General features: G+C 37.1%; 1 protein-coding gene across 4 annotated transcripts in view; it reads right to left on the reverse strand.

Annotated features, from left to right (window-relative positions):
• The window catches only part of MCTP2 (multiple C2 and transmembrane domain containing 2), a 228,022-nt gene that overhangs the window by 74,302 nt on the left and 130,075 nt on the right, over window positions 1-23,645 (reverse strand). For all 4 annotated transcript variants that reach the window (XM_046653662.1, XM_046653663.1, XM_046653664.1 and 1 more), the window contains 3 exons: window positions 12,421-12,522; window positions 10,378-10,452; window positions 8,143-8,262 (listed from right to left, as the gene is read on the reverse strand). In XM_046653662.1, coding sequence (XP_046509618.1) covers window positions 8,143-8,262; window positions 10,378-10,452; window positions 12,421-12,522 — 297 coding nt within the window. The remainder of the gene's footprint in view (window positions 1-8,142; window positions 8,263-10,377; window positions 10,453-12,420; window positions 12,523-23,645) is intronic.

Below are 23,645 nucleotides of genomic sequence, written 5' to 3' on the forward strand. Positions count from 1 at the left end.
ACACACCCGCACTATTTCTCCCTCACTCCCTCCCTCCCTCTCTTTTATTTCTAAATATTCTTTTCCATTTTTGCATCACACAAAATGTTTGCACATCCAGGTGTCACATATAGAAACAGATGGAGAGGGGAAAAAAACCATTCAGCTCCGTAAGAATCAAAAATAAAATCCCTCAGATTCAGGGGCCGTTGATGTGGATTAGAGATTTGCCACTCCTCCATCCTCCTGCAGATCTACTGCTGGCTGCCTTTTAGCCATTTGGCTGCAAATGAGTGCCACCTCCCCTGGATGGGGAGGGTCAAGAAAAAGCTGGGAACATGCACATCAGACAAGATTAGGATGAAGCTGTCAGGTAGTCTCTGGATATTACCCTCTGTGAGGGTTATGGTCAGAGGAGGAGTTGAAATAAAAGGAAAGCAGTTAACAGGTAACAGAGGGTTTGCACTAGTTCCAGCACTCTTCCAAGAGGCATTGATTAGATGCCTGCTGTGTACCCAACACTACTGTAAACAGTAAGAATATACACAAAGATAAAAGACTGGGCCTCTCGCCATTCCGCATCTCACAACGTCCTAAAACAATCCTTCAATTAAATGGCTATGTCACGCCGAATAATTTTTCAGAGCATAGCTTAACCTGAAGTATTAGGTCATCAAAATAAAACCCCTCCTATTTTTGAGGGGAGGAACTTAATTTATTAGGTCAAACATGAAGAATAGTAGGATAGCCTGAAAGATAGAACCTCTTGGCATTTGGTGGTTCCGTGCACATTTATCAGCCCTAGAAAGAGCTGACCCCTGAACATCAATTGCATGGCATATAATACAATGGTTTGTATTTCTACCCTCTCATCGAACAGGTCCCCAACAAGTCCTCATATAACACATCCTTTGCAATGCAACAGCAACTGTGTGTGTGAGGGTGCACACATGCCCTTTCTTTGAGTTAGAAGAGCAACACCATCACCTACCAGTAGCTGAATCAGATAAGAATTCCTACCCACATTTGTAGCTCATCTCACATTTTTTTTTGATTTTATTATTTCCTTTTTCTCCCCAACACCCCCCGGTACATAGTTGTATATTCTTCGTTGTGGATTCTTCTAGTTGTGGCATGTGGGACGCCGCCTCAGCGTGGTTTGATGAGCAGTGCCATGTCCGCGCCCAGGACTCGAACCAACGAAACACTGAGCCGCCTGCAGCGGAGCGCGCGAACTTAACCACTCGGCCACGGAGCCAGCCCCTCATCTCACATTTTAAAAATATTATCTAATTTGATCTCCAAAGGGCAAATTTAATTTTTCTTATGGTGTGCTTTAATAACTAAAACGTTACCGCTTTGGTTTCACCATATAAGAGGAGGACAGTGGAGGGAAGTTGTGAGAGAGAAAGTAGGGGGGCATCAAAGGAGGTGAGGAGGGGTCCAGGGAGAGGCTGGGAGGAGGGGGTAGACGGGGTGATAAGGAGGAAAGAGAGAGGGAGGGATGGATGAGGAAGAGAGACAGACGGACTGATAACTAATTAATATGAAAATTTCATCTTCGTGTCTCAATATGTAACAGTGCATGAGACACAGGACAAACAGCAGTTGTGGAAAGGGAGGGAGAGAGTAGGGGACAAGCTTGAAAAAGGTGCTCAAGCTTTGGCTGGGTCAAGGAGTGACAACATCTCTACAGTCTTTTCTTTCTCTAAGATCCTAAAAATCACTATCAAGTTCAAATAAAGAGTAGGGTATCTTTGGACTAGTGAGAATGAGACTGAATTCACTGGAATCTGCAAAGGACAACGGCTCCTAACCAGAAAACTCACAGAAGGCAGAACATGCGTGCTTGCAAGTGCATCCCAACAGAAAGCTCAGGGAGGCAGTGGGTGGTGACAGAGAGTTCCCTGGGGGCTGGACCTATAATACAGAAGGGGGAGTTAACCGTTCACTTATCTAACAGGGCTGTGCGAAGACTGGCAATGTCTGCTATTCTAGGATGAGAAAAATAAAGATCTAACGCTTACTAGTCAAAATTGAGATGCTCCAAAATACCAACTGATTTCCGTCAGTGCAGCTATGAGTCTGTCTGGAAAAGTAACTCAATTATAAGGTTGAAAATATAAACATGAAAATATGCTAAAATAGTTAAGATTGTCCTTTTAAATTTCCAACAGGATAATCTTTTAATGCAATTACTGTAATTTTATTAAATGGCATAATTAGTTAATGCCTGAGAAGCTGTCAATAGAAGGTGCAATTATGTTGTAAAAAATTATAATCACAATGTGCAATGATGGATTGTTCTTATGAGAAAAATGCTGAGAAAAACTTTAAAATATTTTTGAAAGTATATTATGTAGTCCTCTGTGAAAAGGAAGATTTGGGAAATCATCTTACAAATGTTAACACAAATAAACTGTCAAATATTTTAAGCATTTTATATATTTACACATTTTGAATATGTGTATATATGAATGCATTTAAGATGTTTAAAAAAATCTTCTCCTTCAGACATAATATTATTCTAACTGTGGATTTTTTTTCAGCTTTATGGAAATATTGCTAATCTTTGAGCTCCAACTGCAAAAACACCTACTTTAACAGGCAGTGACGTCTGCTCAGCACATCCAGTTGTGACTTCCGGTGGATGTGGAAACTGCCACCAAAAGTTTAATCAAATGCAGGTGCATTTAGTTGTGAATAAACTGGTGATAGAACTTACAGGAAAAGTAAATCTTTTAGACAGAGTTCACACACAAATATCTAAAGCATCAAAAAAACATTGGGCCAGCACTATGTTAATAGTCCAATCTGAAAATAGAATTTCCATTGTAGTTGTTATTTGTACCAAAGTTAATTCAATCGGAATGTTCTTTGGGCCACAGAAGGGATCATGGACAGAAGCAATTCTCAAGGTCTCATATGAATTTTTTACTAAAATGTTCTCACAAAATGTTCCACAGAAAAAATTTCTGTTTCTCAAAAGCCCTCTACTTCTTTCTCTGTGTGTGTGTGTGTGTGTGTGTGTGTGTGTACACACACGTATGAGTACTGGAACGGTCAGTTCTGTTATTGCTGCTGTTGTTTTTCAGTTCAATGTCAAACCATTTCCTATTTCTCAAAATTCTAGGATCTTTAAAAGCTAGGAATTCTGTATATGTTAAATGTGGGGTATCACTAAGAAAGTGGAGAATTGTATCTTTAACCTTATTGGCGAGGAGGAGGTTGATTGATGCCTTAAATTATGTATCATATTGCAGGCCCTGTCAACTCTGAAGAATAAATTCTTCATTTTCCTATACTCAAAAAATTCAGGAAAAAAGTCACAGATGTTAAAATCATAGCTTTATGAAGATACCCATTGATATATGGTAGATTTAGATTACTTTTTAACATCAAACGTCCAAGTAAAAATTTAATAACATAAGGAATCCATCAATGCCCCAAAGACTTGTCTCCCTTGATGCAATAGGTGTGTGCCTGGAAGACTGGTGGAAAAACGAACTAGAAAAAGGCAATCCTTTTTTACAGCAATAGCAAACCTCTGCTATTTAAAATAATCTTCTGATGATGCCCCCTGTCAAGTAAATGTTTTGTCACATGAAAAAATTAATGCATTTATACCATGATATAACTGTAGATTTTTAAATGGACAATATTGGGGATTGTAAAATATAAGCACCCAACAGAAAAACAAAACAAAATAAAAAATCCATAAATATGATTGGTTCTACAATACAAATATCACAACGCGATATTATCTTTTGAGAACAAATTCAATTCATCTTAACTGTCACGAAATAATGCATTTGCATTGTGACATGGGGATATACAATAGAGCACCCACACACACACACATTAGAAATATGGGCCTATCTCTCTGATAGTTACCATTCCAAGACATTTTGAAGGAATATATTAATGTAGATAGTTACTTTTCTCTACTCTTATCCCTTATTTTGGACAACCTGGAATTCTCGAAAAGAATATGAAAAGTATAGATTCCTTCCATGGCTCCTCCATTTGGTTGTTTTCAGCCTTCACTGTCCCCTTGAAAACTCTTCTGCATCATCTAAGAGCTTTTCCCAAAAGTGGGGAAAACATAACTCAGACTCCAATTTGGGGCTCAGCCTGAAGCCAGGCACTGAGGTTTTCCAGACCATCCAGCTGGATTCCAAGGATTTCAAATGCATGTGATTCCCAGAGCCTAGGCTGTTCCCCAAAGATATTACAGACATTTCTACCTTTTGCTTCTTTATTTTTGGCTCCATGTCTTGTGAATATAATAACCATGACTGAGAATTATTCCCACCCATATAATGAGAGTTTCTTTCCCACAAAGCATCTTGGAACAGGCTTACGTCCCATTCACAACATCTAAATATATATCCACAATGACCAATATGGTTGTCCCTAGAGTCACTATCATCTATCTAGATACAAGGACCACAATCACGGCGTCCTGGGCATCAATGAGAGGCGGTATGTCCCATGGTTAAACACATGGACTTCTACAGCCCCATGGTCTGGGTTTAAATGCAAGCTCTGCCTCTTAAAACCATAGGAACTGACACTTTGTTTAACCTCTATGAACACAGTTTTCTCATCTGTAAAAAGAAGGTAATAACTGGCACCTAAATCAGCAGGTCGTTGCAAGAACTAAATGAGTTAACATTCGTAAAATGCTTAGGACGGTGCCTGACACCGTAAGAGCTGGTACGACATGAGCTGTTAAACATCGCGGGAGTTCAAAGTCTCTGTCTGGAATGACCATGTGCACGTCTGTGAAATAGCACGTATATTTACAAATCCATTCATAAGGAAATATAATATAATGCTTCTTCTAGGCATGATATTTTAGTTACATTTGGCCTCCATCAATAAATCGTCACCTCATATTAATTTGTCTGTCATTTGGGAAAATTGAGAATATGCCTTTTTGAGTGAAAAAAGGAAAAAACTTATCCACTTCTGACTGGAAAGCGGGTGGACCTAGATCTTAACAGGCTGCTTTTGTTTAACCCCTGCTTTCAACAAGACATGATATATTCATACACGCATCCATAGGAATCCTCAGAAAATGTACGGTTGGCTTTCATAAAGTCTTAAAATTAACAGCCAGAATATACCAAGCACAATCCTATAACATTCATGCTTTGTATCATCTGAAAATGGAGATATTAACATGATGTGAATAGGCTATTTTATGTTATCTGACAAAACAGACATAAGAAAAAAATTCCTATGTTTCTGTCCTCAGCCTGTGTGCGAGTGTCACGGACTGTACCTCTAGCGGAAGGAAAAGCCGCACTGGGGACTGGTGCAGCCAAAATGGTTCTTTTCACACCTGCGCAGTGAACTCTCAAATACCACTTATCCTAATTTCTAATGTAGAAAGGCCTTCAAATGTAGTCCCATTTAATAAATCCTTGACTTAAGACCTTGCTTCAGACCACCACGAAATTGTTCTGCTCCTATCATGGCAGGGTAAGTGGATGAAGTATGAACAAATGATGACGTTGATGAATAAAGACCAGGAACGGCATTCTGTCTTCAGGAAATCACAGGAGAACATCAGCGTGTGCCACCAACGAGAAAGATAGCACTCTCGACAGCGCAGCAAGGAAGAGAAGGAGCCAGGCTTCAGAGTCACAGTCTCTCTTCCTCGCTCTCTGGCCCAGGGCACCTGATGATCCAACATTTTGCAGAAAGACAGCCCTTAATGGAGTCTCCGAAAGTCAGGGCCACAGCCCTACAGCCAACGGTGGCCTCCAGGTGTGGATCGCCTATCAGTACAGTACAGGACGCTAACAGAAGTCTGTAAGCAAGATCCATGGAAGCAAAATGTTTTCCAAAACAATGAAGGCTTGGCTACCTATAATCTTATTTTTTACAAAAGGGAGACAAATATATTTTTTACTTTATCCTAAAACTGCATTTTCTTTATATGTTCTTACTTTAAAAGCAGAAATACTTTTGGAAGGACTGTCATGATATTAGTAACAAAAATATTCTCTAGTAAAACTAGACTTCATTGGCTTAGGGAGGAGAGAGAGAGCCACCTCTCTATATCTGCTGTAGCTCTGAGATCACCACGCTGGTTAAAGTAAATGTGAGAACAACATTCACATGGAGAGTTTCAAATTAAAACTGAAAACTTAAGGTGTTTAAGTGAGCACTCTTCATTCCAGGACCTTCAGGAATATTCAGAGAGAGTTCATGCATGTATCCTTCCTAATTGATTGTGTCTTCCTTCAATCATGTCCAAAACAAAATGGTGCCCATACACACATAAGTGGGGCCACCCACAGTGTCATATCCTCACGTATCCTTGCAAAATTACACTTTAGCGAGCCAGCAATAAGAGCATCACATTTATTTTCCATTCTGTAGGCCTTAGAGATTTGAAAGGATGATGTGGCAGTCTGCATCCACCAGCTTGGCAGAGGGATCTGCCGTGTGGCATCCACAGAGAGGACATACTCAGGGCACAGGCAGTGCAGATGTGGCCCCACTGCCAAGGCTTCCTTCCCGTTCAGAAGTCCCCTCTATTAGACAACTTATTTCTATTCATTTGTTCTAATCTCTCTCCAGATCAAGCCGACAGCCCATTAATCATTTCTGTCATTCCCATACGTAATCCAGTGCAACAGATCTCTGTTTTTCTAAAAATCACAGTGCCAGAAACCTAAGCTCAAGAAGAGGAAATCCTCTCCTCCTCGCAAGGGCTGGCTGGGGTGCTGACTGGAAGAAGCCACCAGTTGTGTTGACTTTCTTCTTCTGTCCAGAATCACAGAACATTCCATGGAAAGTTTTTAAAGAGAATTCAGATGGGGAGATTGAAGAGGAACCCAAGACATGATGCCCTCAGCTGAGGAGAGCATGAGAAAGGGAAGCGCGTGAATGAATGCCAAGACAAAGACAAATACGGATTAATGAAATCCTTCTTCATGTTTTTGTTAAGGCCAATTGTTTTGGCAACTTCAGACCAAAGAAAAAGTACATTACAGGTCAAGGCTGCAGCCTTCACAGGTCCTCTACATCCTGAAGCAATGAAAAACTAAAATTAACTAGACCAAACAGAATGTTCTCCAATGGCAAAGAAAAAGGCCTCTTACGGAGCTGATATACCTGTTTGCCTAATAAAGGTGGGAGTCACCTTGAACCCACTGACATCTTGGGCTTTTTTTTTTTTTTTTAATGAGGACATGAGGTAGAAGAGAGCATTGACAACAGAAAACAGGAGACAGAAGAACCACGATCATGACTTACTGAGGATCACGACTCAGACCATTCAGGTACAGAAATTAATGGCATAAAACAAAATGTACAAGATTAGCAGTTGAGAGACTTGGTTTCTCCTCCCATGTCGGACATCACTGGTATGATGCAGGAAGAGCCCCTTCACCAGTGAAGGAGAATGCCCTGAGACATAAAGTGAGGGCACTGCGCCAACTTTCATGTCCTTACGAGATTCTTGGACTGTCAGTGGCTGGCTTAGGTGATTGTGAGGTCTCTCGTAGCTCTGAGATTCTGCGGCTTTACTACGCTCCTAAGGATGGCCAGTGCCATCAGAGGGAAGTAAGAGTGCATTTCACATACACTGGCAGTTCTCCTTTGTGGTGCTGAGTCGACTTAGAATGTGCAGTGATCAGTTATGTCTCAATTGGTTTGATATGAATAATTTTTTTCTATCAAAATCTGTGAATGATTTACTTAAATCATGAATTAGAGCAATTTAGTCATGTGATTTTTCAAAAAACACTGGTATTTACTGGTATAGAAGGAGAGAAATACAGACAAGGTAGGGACTATACAAACATGGTTATAGTAACTACCACAAAAACATTGAAATATATATATATCATTAGATCTCTTAAACTTACCAAGAGATAGCACATGAGTAAGATTTGGGTAATTTAAGGGTAAATTCGACTTAAGTACAGTCTTAAAAAGACATCACCTACATAATCACCTATGGTGTAATATATTTTAGAAAGACAAATGCATACTTTTACGTTTTAAAGTTTCCTTACAGGTGTAAGCTTCAGCTATGTTGGATGTGTTATCATTCTGCTTTATGTCAGTAAAATAAAACCCGTCTGCATTTGGATCTGGGACTCAGAAGCAAATAATTTGAACATAAAAAAGGAAGCTTACCACGAATGCTATTGCACTTCTCAATGTGGATTCCCACTGGAAGCAGCTTTTAAGGAACTGTATTGTATTCCATATTGCCATGGTAATTCTTTTCACACGGTCTGCATCTCTTGATAAGATCTGATTAAAAAAAAAAGGAAAAACAGGGAACTAGATTTAAGTACTCCAAGTATGCTCTTTAGATCTGCCAGCATGGTCATTTAAATTATATTTTGTATAGCTGCCAATTAAAATAATAATAGAAAGGAAAAGTCCTAATACTTCTAAAATTCTTTTTAAAATATGACCATCCATAGAGGAAAAGAAAATCCAATGCATTTTATAGCTCCTTTGATGGAGGGTAGCATCTTTCAATAATGTTCAGCACAAAACTGAGCTGGTTAAAGCTTCAGCACCCAGGCTTCTGGTGTGTGTGAATTTGTGTCTGTGTGTGTGTGTGTGTGTTTGAGAGAGAGACAGAAAGAATGGGAATGAGTGTCTATGTTGTCTAGCTTGGAAGGAAATGGATACATTTATAGTAGAAATGTACAAGTATTTCAGTTCATCTAGTCCAGAAGAAAAAGTCTAGAGGCAAGTATAGTTCTAGAAAGGGAATCCAGTTCTTCTAGCTGTGCAACTTTGGGCCAGTTTCTTTTCTTTTCTTTTTTTGAGGAAGATTAGCCCTGAGCTAACTACTTTCAATCCTCCTCTTTTTTCTGAGGAAGACTGGCCCTGAGCTAACATCCATGCCCATCTTCCTCTACTTTATATGTGGGACGCCTACCACAGCATGGCTTCTGCCAAGCAGTGTCATGTCCACACCCGGGATCCGAACCAGCAAACCCCAGGCCACCGAGAAGCGGAATGTGCACACTTAACCACTGCGCCACCGGGCAGGCCTCTGGGCCAGTTTCTTAATCTCTCTCTTATTCAGTGGGGTTGATTTTAGTACTTACCTTGCAGATTATGGAGAGAAGTAAGGGCTTAGAAAAACGCCTGTCACGCAGTAAGTGCTTTTAAGAATTTGCATCATAAGCACGAGTTTCAACTTTATGAAAATCTGGGGACACTTAGTGGTGAGAGGCACAAGGGGGGGATCCTAACATACCCCAGGACCTCAGCCCCAAATCTCCTGGTGCTCCCTGGGCCCAGCCCACCCCCCATGGAGGTGTGTTTGGAAAAGAAATGTCTTCTCTCCCAGGCGTAGGCAGATTCATTTCAGTGTGTTTGCAAAGCAGCTACCCCACCTACTTCAACTCAGGTTTTAACTTTCAAGTAAACAGAGCAAAAGGCAATAATAATAATACAAAAATAAGACGTTTACTCAGATTACATAAAATAAATATTACACTCAATGTTATGGCAGACAGAAACAAAACATTTGGGATGCTCTCTTCAAAAGACGCTGAAGGTCTTTCCCAAGTGTGCCCAGAAGTTATGGGAAACAAAAGGATGATGAGATGCCTTTATATTTAACGGCTTTATGTAACCCACAGCTGCTCACCACACAGGAAGTGCTGGAAGTAATAAACACTTTAAAAAGGGACACTTTGTTCTTTGTTACACAACCAAAGAGGGACAATAGGTACTGAGTGAGATTCTGAACTGTTTCTGAATAGGATAGGGAGGGACTCTGAAAAGAAATGCAAAGGTCATGTTAAAAAAATGTGAAACCTCCCAGACTGATCTTCACTTTTTGTTGAACTGATGAGAGAGGAATTAAGGGTGACAGGTAGAGGGAGAGAGAGTGAATTTCACATGAGGCAAATGCCAACACATCCTAAATTGAGACAACACAAAAGTGGCAGGAGCAGCTGTGGTAGAATCCAAGGCTAGACGTCTCTAAAGATCCACTGGGTTAATCCCTTTATGGACTCCGTGGGCAGAATACCTCCTTGCAACTTCGAAGGACTAAGATGAAAATGGCTGCAATTAAAGAGGGGCAGACAGGACAAGTAAACTCCGGAGAATGTTTATGCAGGCTTAAGGCTAGGAATGTTTGTTGATAGAACAACGCAGGAGATTAGCAAAGGGCTGACACCTCTGCTTTATCCAGTAGCTATGTTTCAAGTCTTCTCCTTCTTATTGGACTGACTGAAGTCCTCCTTTAGGATGAGAAATGGAGACAAGCAGAAAGGAATGAAGAGATAGGGAGGGGAGAGAGAGAGGGAGAGATGCAAAGAAGTAATGACAATTAAGTACTTGGGGTGCTGGGTGCTGAGTGTACCCACAAGCCAGTTCACCGTACAGACCTACCTTTTTGGATAGCTTGCGGCCATCTTCAGCAAAGCGTTTCTCTCTAGGAGTAAAGGTCCTAATACTTGCTTTGATCTAGAAAGACATCATTGTTAAAAAGAGCAGAATTTATATGGACTTCATTCTTCTCCTTTTCTTCTTAAAGACTTGAAGAACATGGAAACCAATACCCACTGACCTAAGGCCTTTAGCAGGGAGCAGAGAAATGGTGGCCACCCCTGTGCTTTGAATGTGTTTCTGGGGACATCACGTCAGCCTGACTCACGTGGGTCAGACTGCATGGGAGACTCCAGGGGGCTGTATCCACTTTGCGAATCAATGGAGCTATTTTAAACCACTGCAGGGACTGGGTTCATGAAGTTCTCAAACTGATGGATTTAGGTTTGTCTAAATCACCATACTGAGAAAAACCTCAAAGAGAAGAATTCGAGTCCTTCTCCACTACATCAAATGGACAACTGGAAAATCATTTCACTAACATATTTTCTATTTAAGACTTTTCCCCCTAAAACTCAGGTTTCACCTGTGTCCAGTCTATATGCAAGTGCTTGTCAAAAGGAAATAGGAGATAAAGGGTGAGCTGTGGTGTAACATGCACATACGATGTCCGTGAAGAGAAAGGGGAAGCTATGGGGAACAAGAGGAATTAACAATAGCCCCCCACACTGGAGACTGTGCCCAGAGTTCCAGCATTACTGGGAAGAAAATAGAAAATTCTCCTGCCATTGATTTTATAAACAATTCCCTAAAGACACTAAACGAGAAGTAGTGCAGCATGGGAATAATCATAAAGTCAGAAAGATCTGGATCTCTTTGCTGACTCACTCATTTATTAGCAAATCAGCTCCTCTGCTTAATTCCATTTGCTCATCATAAAATGGCATTCATGATACCTATTTACCAGGTTTATTGTGAGGATTAAATGGAATAATGTCAGAGCCTGGCACATTATAGGTGGCCAAAAAATGGCAGTCATTCTTATAATTACTTCAAAGCTCCATTACTCTACATCCATTTATACCACTATCTGGATCAAACTGTGCTCTTCTTACCCCTTCTAGAATCTACTGTTGACACCATGGCATGTGAATGCTCACAGCGAAGTAGGCCCTTTTCCTGCATGCCTACAATTTCTGCTCACAACAGTTGAATTGTACGCCCACCAAGAATCAACTGTGCTAATTCCAAAATCTATTTATGCCAGTTTACCCATGATTGCACTTCTATATTTTAATTATTATATAAATCAATGAAATACAAGCACAGACCAAAAGAGTTGAAATTTATGTTGCTCGAGAAAGCCTTCATAAAGGTGGGTCACTACAAACATACTGTTATTGAGGAATTGACTATATGGAAAAACAATCTGGAAGAATTCTATATTGATTGTTCTGTGAATGTCTTTAAAGTATATATCCTCCTCAAAGAAAGTGAAACTAGAAATTACCATAGATGTCTTGGGTGTATTATGTAAAGAATATGTTGCAGAAGTAAAAATAACAAATCAATGCCAAAAAAAATGATTTTGGGCCCACACCTAAAGATGGGCAAACAAATGTATATTCATATATTTCACATTAACCTAAGGTTTAAGATACACTTAAAAAAATTCCTCCTTTAACTACAGTTTCCAATTGAGTAACTACTTGTCTTGGTAATATTGGATGGCAGGACATCTACTACAACAATTAAATAATGTGACAGAGGCTTGAAAACCTCTCTGTCCAATAGCCAACTATCGCCTTAGATGAAGATCACAGGGAATAAAGCTAAAAAACTAATTTTCTCCTTTATTTTTCATTTTTTTCCTTGCCATTTAGATTTACTGAGAATTAAACACCATCAATTCTCCTGGCTCAACTGGATTAAGAGCAGTTGAAACTGGAGAGTCCAGCACTGATTTTACGGCTAAGTTTTAAAACACTGCTCTCTCTCTAGCTGCAACAATTCTGAAACATCTTACATTGATTTCAGCCTCTCCAGGCTGGTCACCTTTTACTTGAGCTGCAGAGAATGTGGGAGGTATGAGCCAGATAAACTTACCGGATTATATATGAGGTCCATCTCCAAGTAAATAACTCCTTTAAAAGCTTGTTCTAAATCTTTATTCTTTAGCACATAACAATTTGGTTGTCCATCTCGAATCTGTCATAAACAACAGACAAAATACAAACTTTCTGTGGGGTTTAAACTGGATGAACAGGCAAAGCTGAGGATGCAGAATGGACACACAGATGATGCAAATATTAAATCCATCATAAACCAACTTTTAATTCTAGAGTGCTGTTGTAACTAATAAAAAGATAAAGTGAAAAATTACCAGGCTGAAACTGGTGTATTAATGGAAAATTAGTGGTACAAATTATTACTAAGTCTATTCAGGCTTTCTTTCAAAAATCCCAGAGGTTATACATTTTTATTTATTAAAAAATGATGAATATCCTACAAAATTCCTGGCCAGTACTCCATAAGATTGCCAAGGTCATGGGAAAAAGGAAAAACTTGGAAACTGTCATAAATCAGAAGATTAAGGAGATAAGATGACTAAATGTAGTGTGGTACCCTGAGTTGGATCCTGGAACAGAAAAAGGCCAGTAGTGGAAAAATTGGTAGAACCCAAATAAAGACCAGAGTTTACTTAATAGTAATGTACAATGTCAGATTTTTTGGTTTTGATAAGTGTATCATGGCAATGTAAGATGTTAACACTGTGGGAAACTAGGTGAGGGGTATATGGGAACTCTGTCTTATCTTTACATCTTTTCTATAGAGCTAAAATTTTTCAAAAATAAAAAGGTTATTGAGATATTTTTCAGAAATGAATAAAGGAACCAAGTTTTAAAAAATGATCAGTGTTTCAGAGCCACAGAGCAATGCACATTAAATAAATCAGTGTAGCTAAAGTTGAGGTCACAATCCAAAAACTTTCAAAAGGCACAAGTTCCTCTGAGATCCTCTCTGGGCCAGCATCTCATATTAGTTCCATACACTAACTACCTGCGGGCCCCAGCATGTAAGACATCTAAGAAAAACATCTCCTGTATCCTTTTGGAAACAACCTGACTCCCATTAAGGCATCTTCTTTTCAGGTTTGATAGCAGCCATGCTCTGAGTACACACAGTAGTAGCATATGTATTGATTAAACTTCTGGCTTATAAGAAGCATGCCTGGTAACTCCTAAAGGCCATCGGCAAAACCCGAGCTGACCAAAAGCTCCATTTGGGATTGTAAGGATCCAAGATTCGAAATAACACAGGAAATTTGAGGCCATGAAATTTGAGCCATATTTTAAATGACTATTGCTGTCACTACAAGCATTCAGCACAAGTGTTCTTATAAACAGTGGTGGAAATGAGTTGAATAAGTCATGAGGGGAAACAGAGCCATTCCACTTTACAAGGGAGAGGTCACCTTCCTTCCCAAAGTCACCCCACCTCTCTCAGACTGAATAGGTTTTAAACAGAAAGATGGTTTTCCTGGCCAGTGGCTAAGGGGAAGGGGGTGCCCCATAAAGACCTGGTTTCCTTCCTAAACGGTGTCCAAACAGGATTCTGAGCTTCCTCTTTTATCCACAGTCTCACTTAATAAAATGTGGGTGTTAAAGTTGAAAGAAATAAATACAAAAACAGCATGACAATGTGCCAAGCTGACTTCGGTCCAGTTGAGCTTTGCCTCAACCCACAGTCATTGTATCGTTAGCTTAAAATTTCCATGATTTCTTAAGGGTGAGGGAAGGTCAGCAGAAGAACAAGAGGTATCAGTATAAAAAGAAATCTTCTATAGTAAAAGAAACTTTTTGTTGTTTTTTTTCTGATTTAGTAAATGATCGTTTCCTCTTTCTCAATGTCCTAGTCTTGGGTCAGCAAAACTCAGAATCCGCCTAGGGACACTAAGGCAATTTTCAAAACCAGAGATATAATTAAGGCTATTCAGGTTTGGCATTTCAATATAACATCATCTTAAAATATATAAATTACAAGTTTAAAAATTTGTAAAAAGTTTGAAAAATTACATAAAAAAACTAAAATCCCTTTGAACTTCCATAAATATCACAATTCCTTCCCCGGATGGAAATTAGATAAGAATTTGGCATGTATCCTCCCAAAATTTTGATTTATGTTCATAAATATATCCCTGAAAAAAGTATTTTACACTTTGTGCCAAGTGTCAAGGTGTATGTATTTTGCAACTCCATTTTGTATCTATCAATTTGCTTTGATAATTTCTATCAGCATATAGCTCTGTCTCGTTTCTTTAAATTGCACAAAAAGTGAATAAACCACAATTTATTAATTCTCCTATTGATGAACATTTGGTTGATTCCACTGTTTCAGGCTATCTGCCATAAGGAATATCTTTCGGGAAAAGGTAAAGAATAAGGGAAAGAGGAAATCTACTACTTAATATTTCATTATATTTGGGATACGTTTGGGCTAAAAATAGGTCAAAGCATTTGAATATTTAGTGTCAAAATTAAGCTGAAATAGTAACCAAAGAGACTATGTTTTAAATATTTTCCTTTACCATAGTCTTTACATAATTGAATTTCCAACATGAGAATACGGGATAAAAAGTTCTGTAACATCCCAATTTGCCGAACACCCCAAATGAGAGTATTTATATAACAGGAAATGACAACTAAACATATATTCTTCCTGCCAAGAACTATGTTTATTATTTATACTTAGAACTCTGAGAATTATTTCTAGCAGTTTATAATTTTAAAATCTCTATTAAATAGGACAATTAAACACAGCCAAAAGAAAATTTATAGCAGAGACTCTATACATACTTTCATCTTTAGGTATGAAATAGTTGCTCCAATTAAGGTCTAAGCTGAATTTTGAGATCTCTGTCAGTCAAGGCAAAAAGGAACGATACGGTTTTCAATTTACGACAAAAGGAGGTCTCTAAGGTCATTTGCAGAGTCTTCTTGGGCTGACATCTGGGAGGCTTTCATTTCACTCAAATATAAGGGTCACCAGATAAAATAATAGTCTTTCATGGAAGCAACTCAAATGCCCATCATCAGATGAATGGATAAAGAAGATGTGATATCTAAATATATATATATATATATATATATATATATATGAATGGAATACTACTCAGCCATAAATAAGGACAAATACCATATGATTTCACTCATATGCGGAATATAAACAAACACAAAGCCAAGGAGAACAGACTGGTGGTTACCAGAGAAGAATGGGTCGGGGGAAGGTAAAAGAGGTAAAGGGGCATATATGTACGGTGAAGGATAAAAACTGGACTATTGGTGGTGAACAGGAAGCAGTCTCTACAGAAACTGATATATAGTAATGTACACCTGAAATTTACACAATGTTATAAGCCAATGTGACCTCAATAAAATAATTAAAAAATAATACTAGATAATGTCTTTAAATTCAGTGTTACAAGAAAACTTTTCCAAGTGACTTATGACACATCTTTGCAAACGCACTGGCCTTTTCATAGGTGAAGAGTGCAGCTATTAAGCAATAATTTGGGGAAGGCATCTCTGCAGGACAGTAATATAGATGTAACCTAATTAGGAATGCAACTTTCACAATCAAGGAAATGGACACTTTTATGTCCCTTTACATTATTTTCAGAAACAATAGGATACATCTAAAAGCTTTTATCCAGAGCATGCTAACAATTAATTCCTAGTTAAACTAGCCAGTGAATGAAAAGTGCAGTAAGTCTGTTTCTGAGTAATAATTCAGGATTTTGGAGCCAGAGGACAAGTTACATAGAAGATAGTCTGATTTGAGTTTTAATCTGACCTCAAATCATCTTTAAACTATTCAATTTTTCTTCTATATAGAATTTTAAATCTGCTTAAACAAGCTTTAAGCATAGTAAATACAAAGAATTTTTGAAAAGTTGGGTTATAAAATTAATTGGTGAGTCAAAGAAATATTATATTCACTATCTAAGAAAACTAAACTCTTTTATAATCGGCATATAAGAGAGGTTGGTACGCAAGAACAGAGAACAAATCTTTTTCTCATCTGGAACTCTTTTTAAAGAATTATCATTATTATGCTTTACTATAAAATTCTTTGATGTAACAAGATATCAACTGATTCAATAGCAGAGTTAATCAGAATCAGTATGATGGAATAAACCCATCAGTTGGCTTAGGGAGGAAAGATACACGTTCAAGATCAAAATCCAAGCTAGAGAGTCATATAGATTCCCTCACAGTTTGACCTTCGCATAAGAAAATGGAGACCATTTGGGCGTAAATAAGCATTACTCTATCAGATGCTTTTCATTCTACACAGAAGGGAAAACAATGTGACGCCACCACAATACACCAGTTGATGCGCACGCAAAGTGACTCTCCAATGAATTATCATGAGGACAGACACGTGGCTGGGCAAGAGGAAAAGAAATATGCTTTCCTTGGTAGTGATTCACATTCACGTCGCCACTTGCAATTAGGCCTGCTTCCAATGGCATGAGTTAGAGACAGCAAGAGGGATTAAAACGCCCACAGTCATTGTTTGCCTGGACACAAAGTCAACCAGCAGCCAGCAGAGGCAGCACTGAGCTCATCACCCCAGACACTCTTCACTTAAACCTCAGCTCTTCTCCGTTCCCAGGCAATCCATCCCATTTACTGTCTGCTCCGAACTTAGGAAATGGCAGAAAACCTGGTGTAGCCAGCATTTCTTATCAACTTCTCTCTCTAAAATATAAGCTATCCTTACGAATGTAACATATATTAATTGTAAGGATTGTGCAAAATTTACAAAAAAGGTTAAAGAAAACAATTTTTACATTACATTTTTAACAAATAAACACATCTTTAGTTTTTAATGTATATTTGTATGTGTTTATCTTATAAAAATAGGATCATAGTCATTGGCCAAAATTTGAGACTCTAGAGGCAGATGAACTGAGTTTAAATTCTGGCGTGGCCACAGCATGGCTGGATAACTCTGGATAAGTTACATAACTTCTCTGTTCTTCAATTTCCTAATCTATAAAATGTGAGTACAAAATGATACATATCTCAGAGGCTGTTGTGAAATAATCAAGAAAAAACACTAAGAACAGCGACAAGTACCTAGAAATTGCTGTTAACATCTATTTTCAGTCTTATTTTAATTTATATAGTTTTTAATCACTTGTCTTTTAAATTAAAAAACAAAAAGTATGGGAAACATTCCCTAATGTAATAATAGATTCTTCTACATAATTTTGAATAGATCTTTACAAATATTCTATACCTACCTTAAGCAATCCTCCACTGTAAGAATGCTTCCAATATTTAACAATTACAAACACTGTGATGAATTTATACACAGATATCTTTAGGCATCCATGATTCACTCCGAGAATAAATTCCTAGAGGTGGAACTGCTGAGTCATAGGATGCGCCTCGTTTTACGGCTTTGGCAAGCACTGCCAATTTGCCCTCCTAAAATGCTATATAACATTTATACTCCTGGCCTCAGTGAATGAGCCTGTCCATTTCCTTGCAACTTTGCCAACCATAGGCATTTTTATTTAATATACAGCAATTTCATAGGAATAAAATGGCCTCAGGTTGTTGTAATATGTGCTTTTTTATAAGTGATGTAACTGAACATTATCTTTCATATGTTTATTAACAGTGGGCCACGGTAGGGCTGTGAAAACAGACAGACTTGGATTCAATTCCCATTTCTGGCATTTAGCATCTGTGTGACCATGGGTAATTACTGTAGCTCTCTGAGTCCCAGTTTCCTCTCTAGAATAGATACCCAGAAGATAAGTACTCAAAGATATGTGTATGTTAAATTTTAATCCATTTCATCAAGGTGCTTTCTACAAGCCTTATAGCAAGTCATGCTCCCTCCAACAGCATTTGAGAGTCCTTTTTTCTACAACTAATTATCACTGCTAATTAAAAATATTTATTATTTGTTAATCTGATTGCTTAAACTAATTTGATCATTTAATTTACTAAAACAAGGGTGATGAAGATGATAGCTTATATTATAAATGTTTACTGTGTGTTACTGTACTCACTTCACATTTACCAAACCATATCAGTCCTCACCATAGACCTCCAATGAAGGTATTACGATAATATCTTCATTTCATCAAGGAGGAAATGGAGACAGAGAGGTTAAGTAACTTGTCAAAAATCACACAGCCAGTTAGAGGAGAAGACTGCGTGCCAAATCAGGTGGCATGGCTCCATCTTCTGCACTCCTGACAACCACAATCATGGTTAAATAAAGCATGAGCCTGTCACATGCTTTTTAGCTATTCCAATTTCTACTTCTTTGAATTAACTTTTCTCCTAGGTTGACTTGCCTTTTTCTTACTGATTAAAAAGAAACAACCTTTTACGTTAGTGACATCATCCATTTGGTTTTATGCTACAAGTATTTTTCGCCAGTCTCTCCTTTGTCTTTTAATTTACAGTGGCAATTTTGGTTTTTGCCATCTTGACATCTTAACGTTTTTTTTTTCCTTTGTTATTCTCGCTTCACTTTGCTTACATAGGATTTCCCCATTATTTTATAGTTTTATTTACAGTTTGTTTCAAGTGCTTGACCTTTAATCCATCTTGAAATAGCTATTGTGTTTGGTCTAACACACTGACACATTTTCCCCTGATGGAAAAGCAACCCATTTTCCCAGAATCATGTACATAGAAATCACTTAGTCCATCCTTTCCTCAGTGACTTCAGGCTTCAAGTTTATTATGCATTAAATGATCTCCAATTATTTAGCCTTTTGTCACATCCTTCAGTACAGTTCTCGAACTTCCTCAGGTAAGTCTTAAGCATTATAATTGTTTTTGTTTCCTGCTATTATACTCTTTGATGCTGTTTTCAGGTTTTTAAAATGTTTTCCTATTGGGTATGGCAACTGATTTCTTTTTACTTAATTTTGATCTTGTTTATACTTTACTGACTTTTTTTATTCCAATGTTTCTATTAATTTTCTTTATATTTATAGATAATATCGGATATTATCAGATAGTACCTGCAAATAATATGTCCCCTTCATTAAAATATAATTTATTTTTTCTTATATTTTTGCATTGGCTGGATCTGACATTAAAGGCTTAATTTTTAATTGTTAATTCATAAGCATATAAGCTCATTAAATTCTTGCAACAATCCTAGCAGTAAGAATTATTGTTATCTTCATTTTAAAGATGAGGAGATAGAAGGAATATCTCTAGTGTTTCGGGAATAAGTTTGATGTTGGTGATATAGGTATCGGTCATTGTGGTGAGGCAGTGGTCATCAATTAGTATCTCTTTAGACGACTTTTCCTAATCAAGAATGGATCTTAAATTTTATCAGGTGCCCCTTCCGCATCTAATGAGATTGTCAAGGTTTTTTTTTTCTCCTTTAATATATCAATGATATAAATTACACAATTACATATCCTAATGTGTTGAGTCTTACTGGTATTCCATGAAAAGTATATAATTTCCTTTTTATTAAATTTATGTTTTTGATATCAGAATTATTCTAGTCTCAGGAAATAAATTCCTAAATTTTCCATTTTCTTTTATGTTCTTAATAAATTTCAATAACATAAAAATTGCCTGTGCCTTTAAGGTCTCAAAAACTTGTTCATGAAATGATTTGGATCTGTTATTTTCTTACTTGGGGGAGGGCAGGGGGCAGAGAGAAAAGGGTGGAATGATTTGGTAACTTTTTCTGATATTTCCATAATTAATTATTTTCACTAAACAGTATATTCAATACCTGATATTCAAATTCCTCATATTTTTTAAGATAATTTCCCTTGCTATTTTTACACATTAATTTCTCCAAATGGGGAGCCGTATTATATTTATAGTTAACTGGGGGAGATTTTAAAACTTTAAAATTCTCAAGTTCTCTCACAGCATGTCTGTATATTTATTTGAGTTTTGTCTCACACTCCTCTATAAAATTTAGTTGTCTTTTTCATAGCAATCCCTATATTTCTTGTTGATCCTCATTCTTAATAGCATACGTTTTTCTCTTTTTTTTTCATTAGCCTTGTAAATGGCTTGCCTTTTTCATTGATTTTGTGGAAAACTAATATTTGGATTTATCAAATACATTCTTTATATATTTTCTATAGTATTGCTCTTTTTTTAATCTTCATCAATTCCTTTCTCCTTTCCTTAGTTTTATTTTACTTCCTTTTGTTGAGACACTTAATTGATTTTCAACCTTTGTTGTTTAATTATAAAATCACTCAAGGTAAGAATTTCCTCTGAATAATACTTCTGGCCCTTATCCACAGTTTTATTCAGTATTTCATTGTTAACTTCTAAGAAGTCTAAAATTGCAGTTTTGGTTTCTACATTAGCTACTAGGAACTTTTTTTTCCACCAAGTGTTTGGATACTTGTTTCAACTTTGTTATTAGTTTCTATTTGAATGGTCCTGTGACCACAGTACCTTTTCTGCCTTTTCGGAATCTACAGAGGCATTTTGGACTCACAACATAATCAATATTTAAACATGTTAAATGGGTATTGGAACAGAATAGTTTGCATATTTACTTTACATACTTTAGATCATACATACATACTTTACATACATACTTTAGATCAAGTTTACTACTTATTCTCTCAAGTTTGAGAACTAACACTTTAGTATGCCTAAAATTCAGCTGAGAACTCGCTACAAAAGGGGAGATTCCAGGATCTCATGCCCAGAAATGTAGTAGCTGTGGATGCTGTGCAAGGACTGCTGTTGTCAGCATCCACCGCCTGGAATGTGGACTTCCAAACATTTGGGCCTGTAAGAAACATCACTTCGCAACCTTATTTATCTTTTGCTTCTGATATTTTTAAAGCTAGCTAGATAATATATATTATCATTTTGTGATTCTAATTTTGTAATTTTTTCTAGCATTTCAAATATTGTATATATATACTCATTTACATTTCTACAGGAAATGATTCACATAAACGTTCAAGTCTGTTACAACTTTATTGGTAACTGTTTTTTAACCCACAAAATAACCTCCTCTACGCTTCTGACCTACCTTTTATACATTAGTGTGTTATCCTTTGGCTCATCCACTTCCGTATTGAGGTGTCTCAAAGTAACAGCAGTTAGATTTTACTCTTTGACTCCTTGTGACAGGTTTTTCCATTTAATAGAAAAATTTACCCTATTCAACATTTAGCATCATGCCTGATATGCTCAGAATTACGCTTGCTGCCATCTTGTTACAGGTTAAAGTTCCTTCTTCTTCCTTGTTAGAGGAATCCCACTAGTCATTCTTCTTTCTCCCTTAGCCTGTCTGTCCTAGCCAAATATCATCCACCGTACATATTACATGTGGTTCATGAAAATTCCAGCATATGGGTACCCTTTCCTAGTTTCCAGGCCAACAGAAAAATGTGCCTTATTTTGTCTTCCTTTATTTATTTGAATAAACAGACTGGATCAGGATTAGACGGAGAGGAGAGGTGAATATCTGTGTTCAAAAATCACCATTTTAGTCCTGCTAAAATTTTTATGTGGTTATACAACCATAAATATTAATGTAAAGTAAACTGTAAATATTATTTATTTTAATGGTCAAAATTTCAGCATTAACTTAAGAAAATATGATTGTGTAAGTGTGTCCATTACGATGTGTGAAACCCATCATAAGTGAAACTTGGGCAAATACTTAATTGGAAATGCAAATGAAGATTTGCCTGGACATTTATTTGGTACAAGCAATTATGGAAAATTTGTCCCATAAAACTAATTAAGTGAAGCTGTTATTGGTGCAGCTAGTTATTGTACACATGGATTCGCAGAGAAGGCTAAGGCATTCATAAAGCCCTCTGCTTCTGATTACAGATTCACTGCACATGTTGGCACAGCTCACGCAAGAGGACTCCAATTTGTCACAAAACGCAGGACCTCATCAAACTGTAGATGATTCCTTCTTACATATAACAATAAATATATGCTTTTCCTATTTTACAGAAAGGTGATTTTCAACATCTTCCTAAATGGGCCCATTAGATAATTCTGAGAGTATAAACATATGTCTGAATAAAAAGGGATGACCCAGAGGAGAAGAATCCAGACTGATTTTCAGGAGAAAGTTTGGATCACTTAATTGAGGAGAGAAATGTTAAATAAATCTATGGAATCAGATAATTATTAGGAGATAGTGTCTATGCTGGAAATGTTTTAAAACTCTAAAATATGCTTATTGTTTTCCAATGCATATTTACTATGTTATGGATCAGAAGATTTTTGGACTATTGTGGAATTGAGCAAATATTAGAAGTCTTCAGATTATAATCCATTCCAATCACAATTTTCTATAGTTTTTAGTCGTGAGTACAAAGTTTTGCATATCTATATAACCATTTCTTTTCTGCTTTTTCTCCCCAAATCCCCCCAGTACATAGTTGTATATTTTAGTTGTGGGTCCTTCTAGTTATGGTATGTGGGATGCCGCCTGAACGTGGCCTGACAAGCGGTACCATGTCTGCACCCAGGATCCAAACCAGCAAAACAAAGTGGAGCATGCAAACTTAACCAATTGGTCACGGGGCCAGCCCCTATATAATCATTTTTTTAAGTAACTGTTTTTTCAAAAGTTGAACAGAAATGAAATGCATGGAAGAATGACTCATTGGCCTGGATTCTTTCAATTCTGATCTATATCTAAGCGTAAGTATGTCCTTAGAACAATTCACCCCCATTAACAGATACGCTGGTTTTAGAATATGGATTTTAAATGAGCCAATAGTCAGCCAGCACATTCATCCTGATTAAAAGATATAGTGAATTCAGAACAGGCTCTTTATTTAACAGGCTGAAATGCACTTAGCACATTACCATTTTGAGAGCGATTAAAAGTTGAAGTACACTCGATGCTTTATACTTAGACATTTTAAAATGTAGTTTGCATTTTCTCTAAAGGTATAAATCACGTTTGAGTTTATGACTTGATTAAAGAAAATGTATTCTCACAAAAATTATTCACACTCTTCTCCAAGCGATACAATTTTTGTTTTTAAATATAAAATAAGGTATTATCAAATACAGTTCCAGATCCTATAGAGATAATAGTGAAGTGCTACTGACTCCATTTTTATGATTCTCTCTCGTATGAATAAAGCAGAGAAATGAATTCTTCCCCTAACACAGCGAAAATCAAAAGATCAATGAAATAATGAACAACTTAAAATTTGCCTGTTGTAGATACTGAGGGTTATGGCATTCGTCTTCTATCATATTTACATTGTAGGTAGGGAATATATTTATTTGGAGAGCACATGTTGC

Source organism: Equus quagga, chromosome 2 (genome assembly GCF_021613505.1).
Source record: "Equus quagga isolate Etosha38 chromosome 2, UCLA_HA_Equagga_1.0, whole genome shotgun sequence".
Taxonomy (NCBI): Eukaryota; Metazoa; Chordata; class Mammalia; order Perissodactyla; family Equidae; genus Equus; species Equus quagga.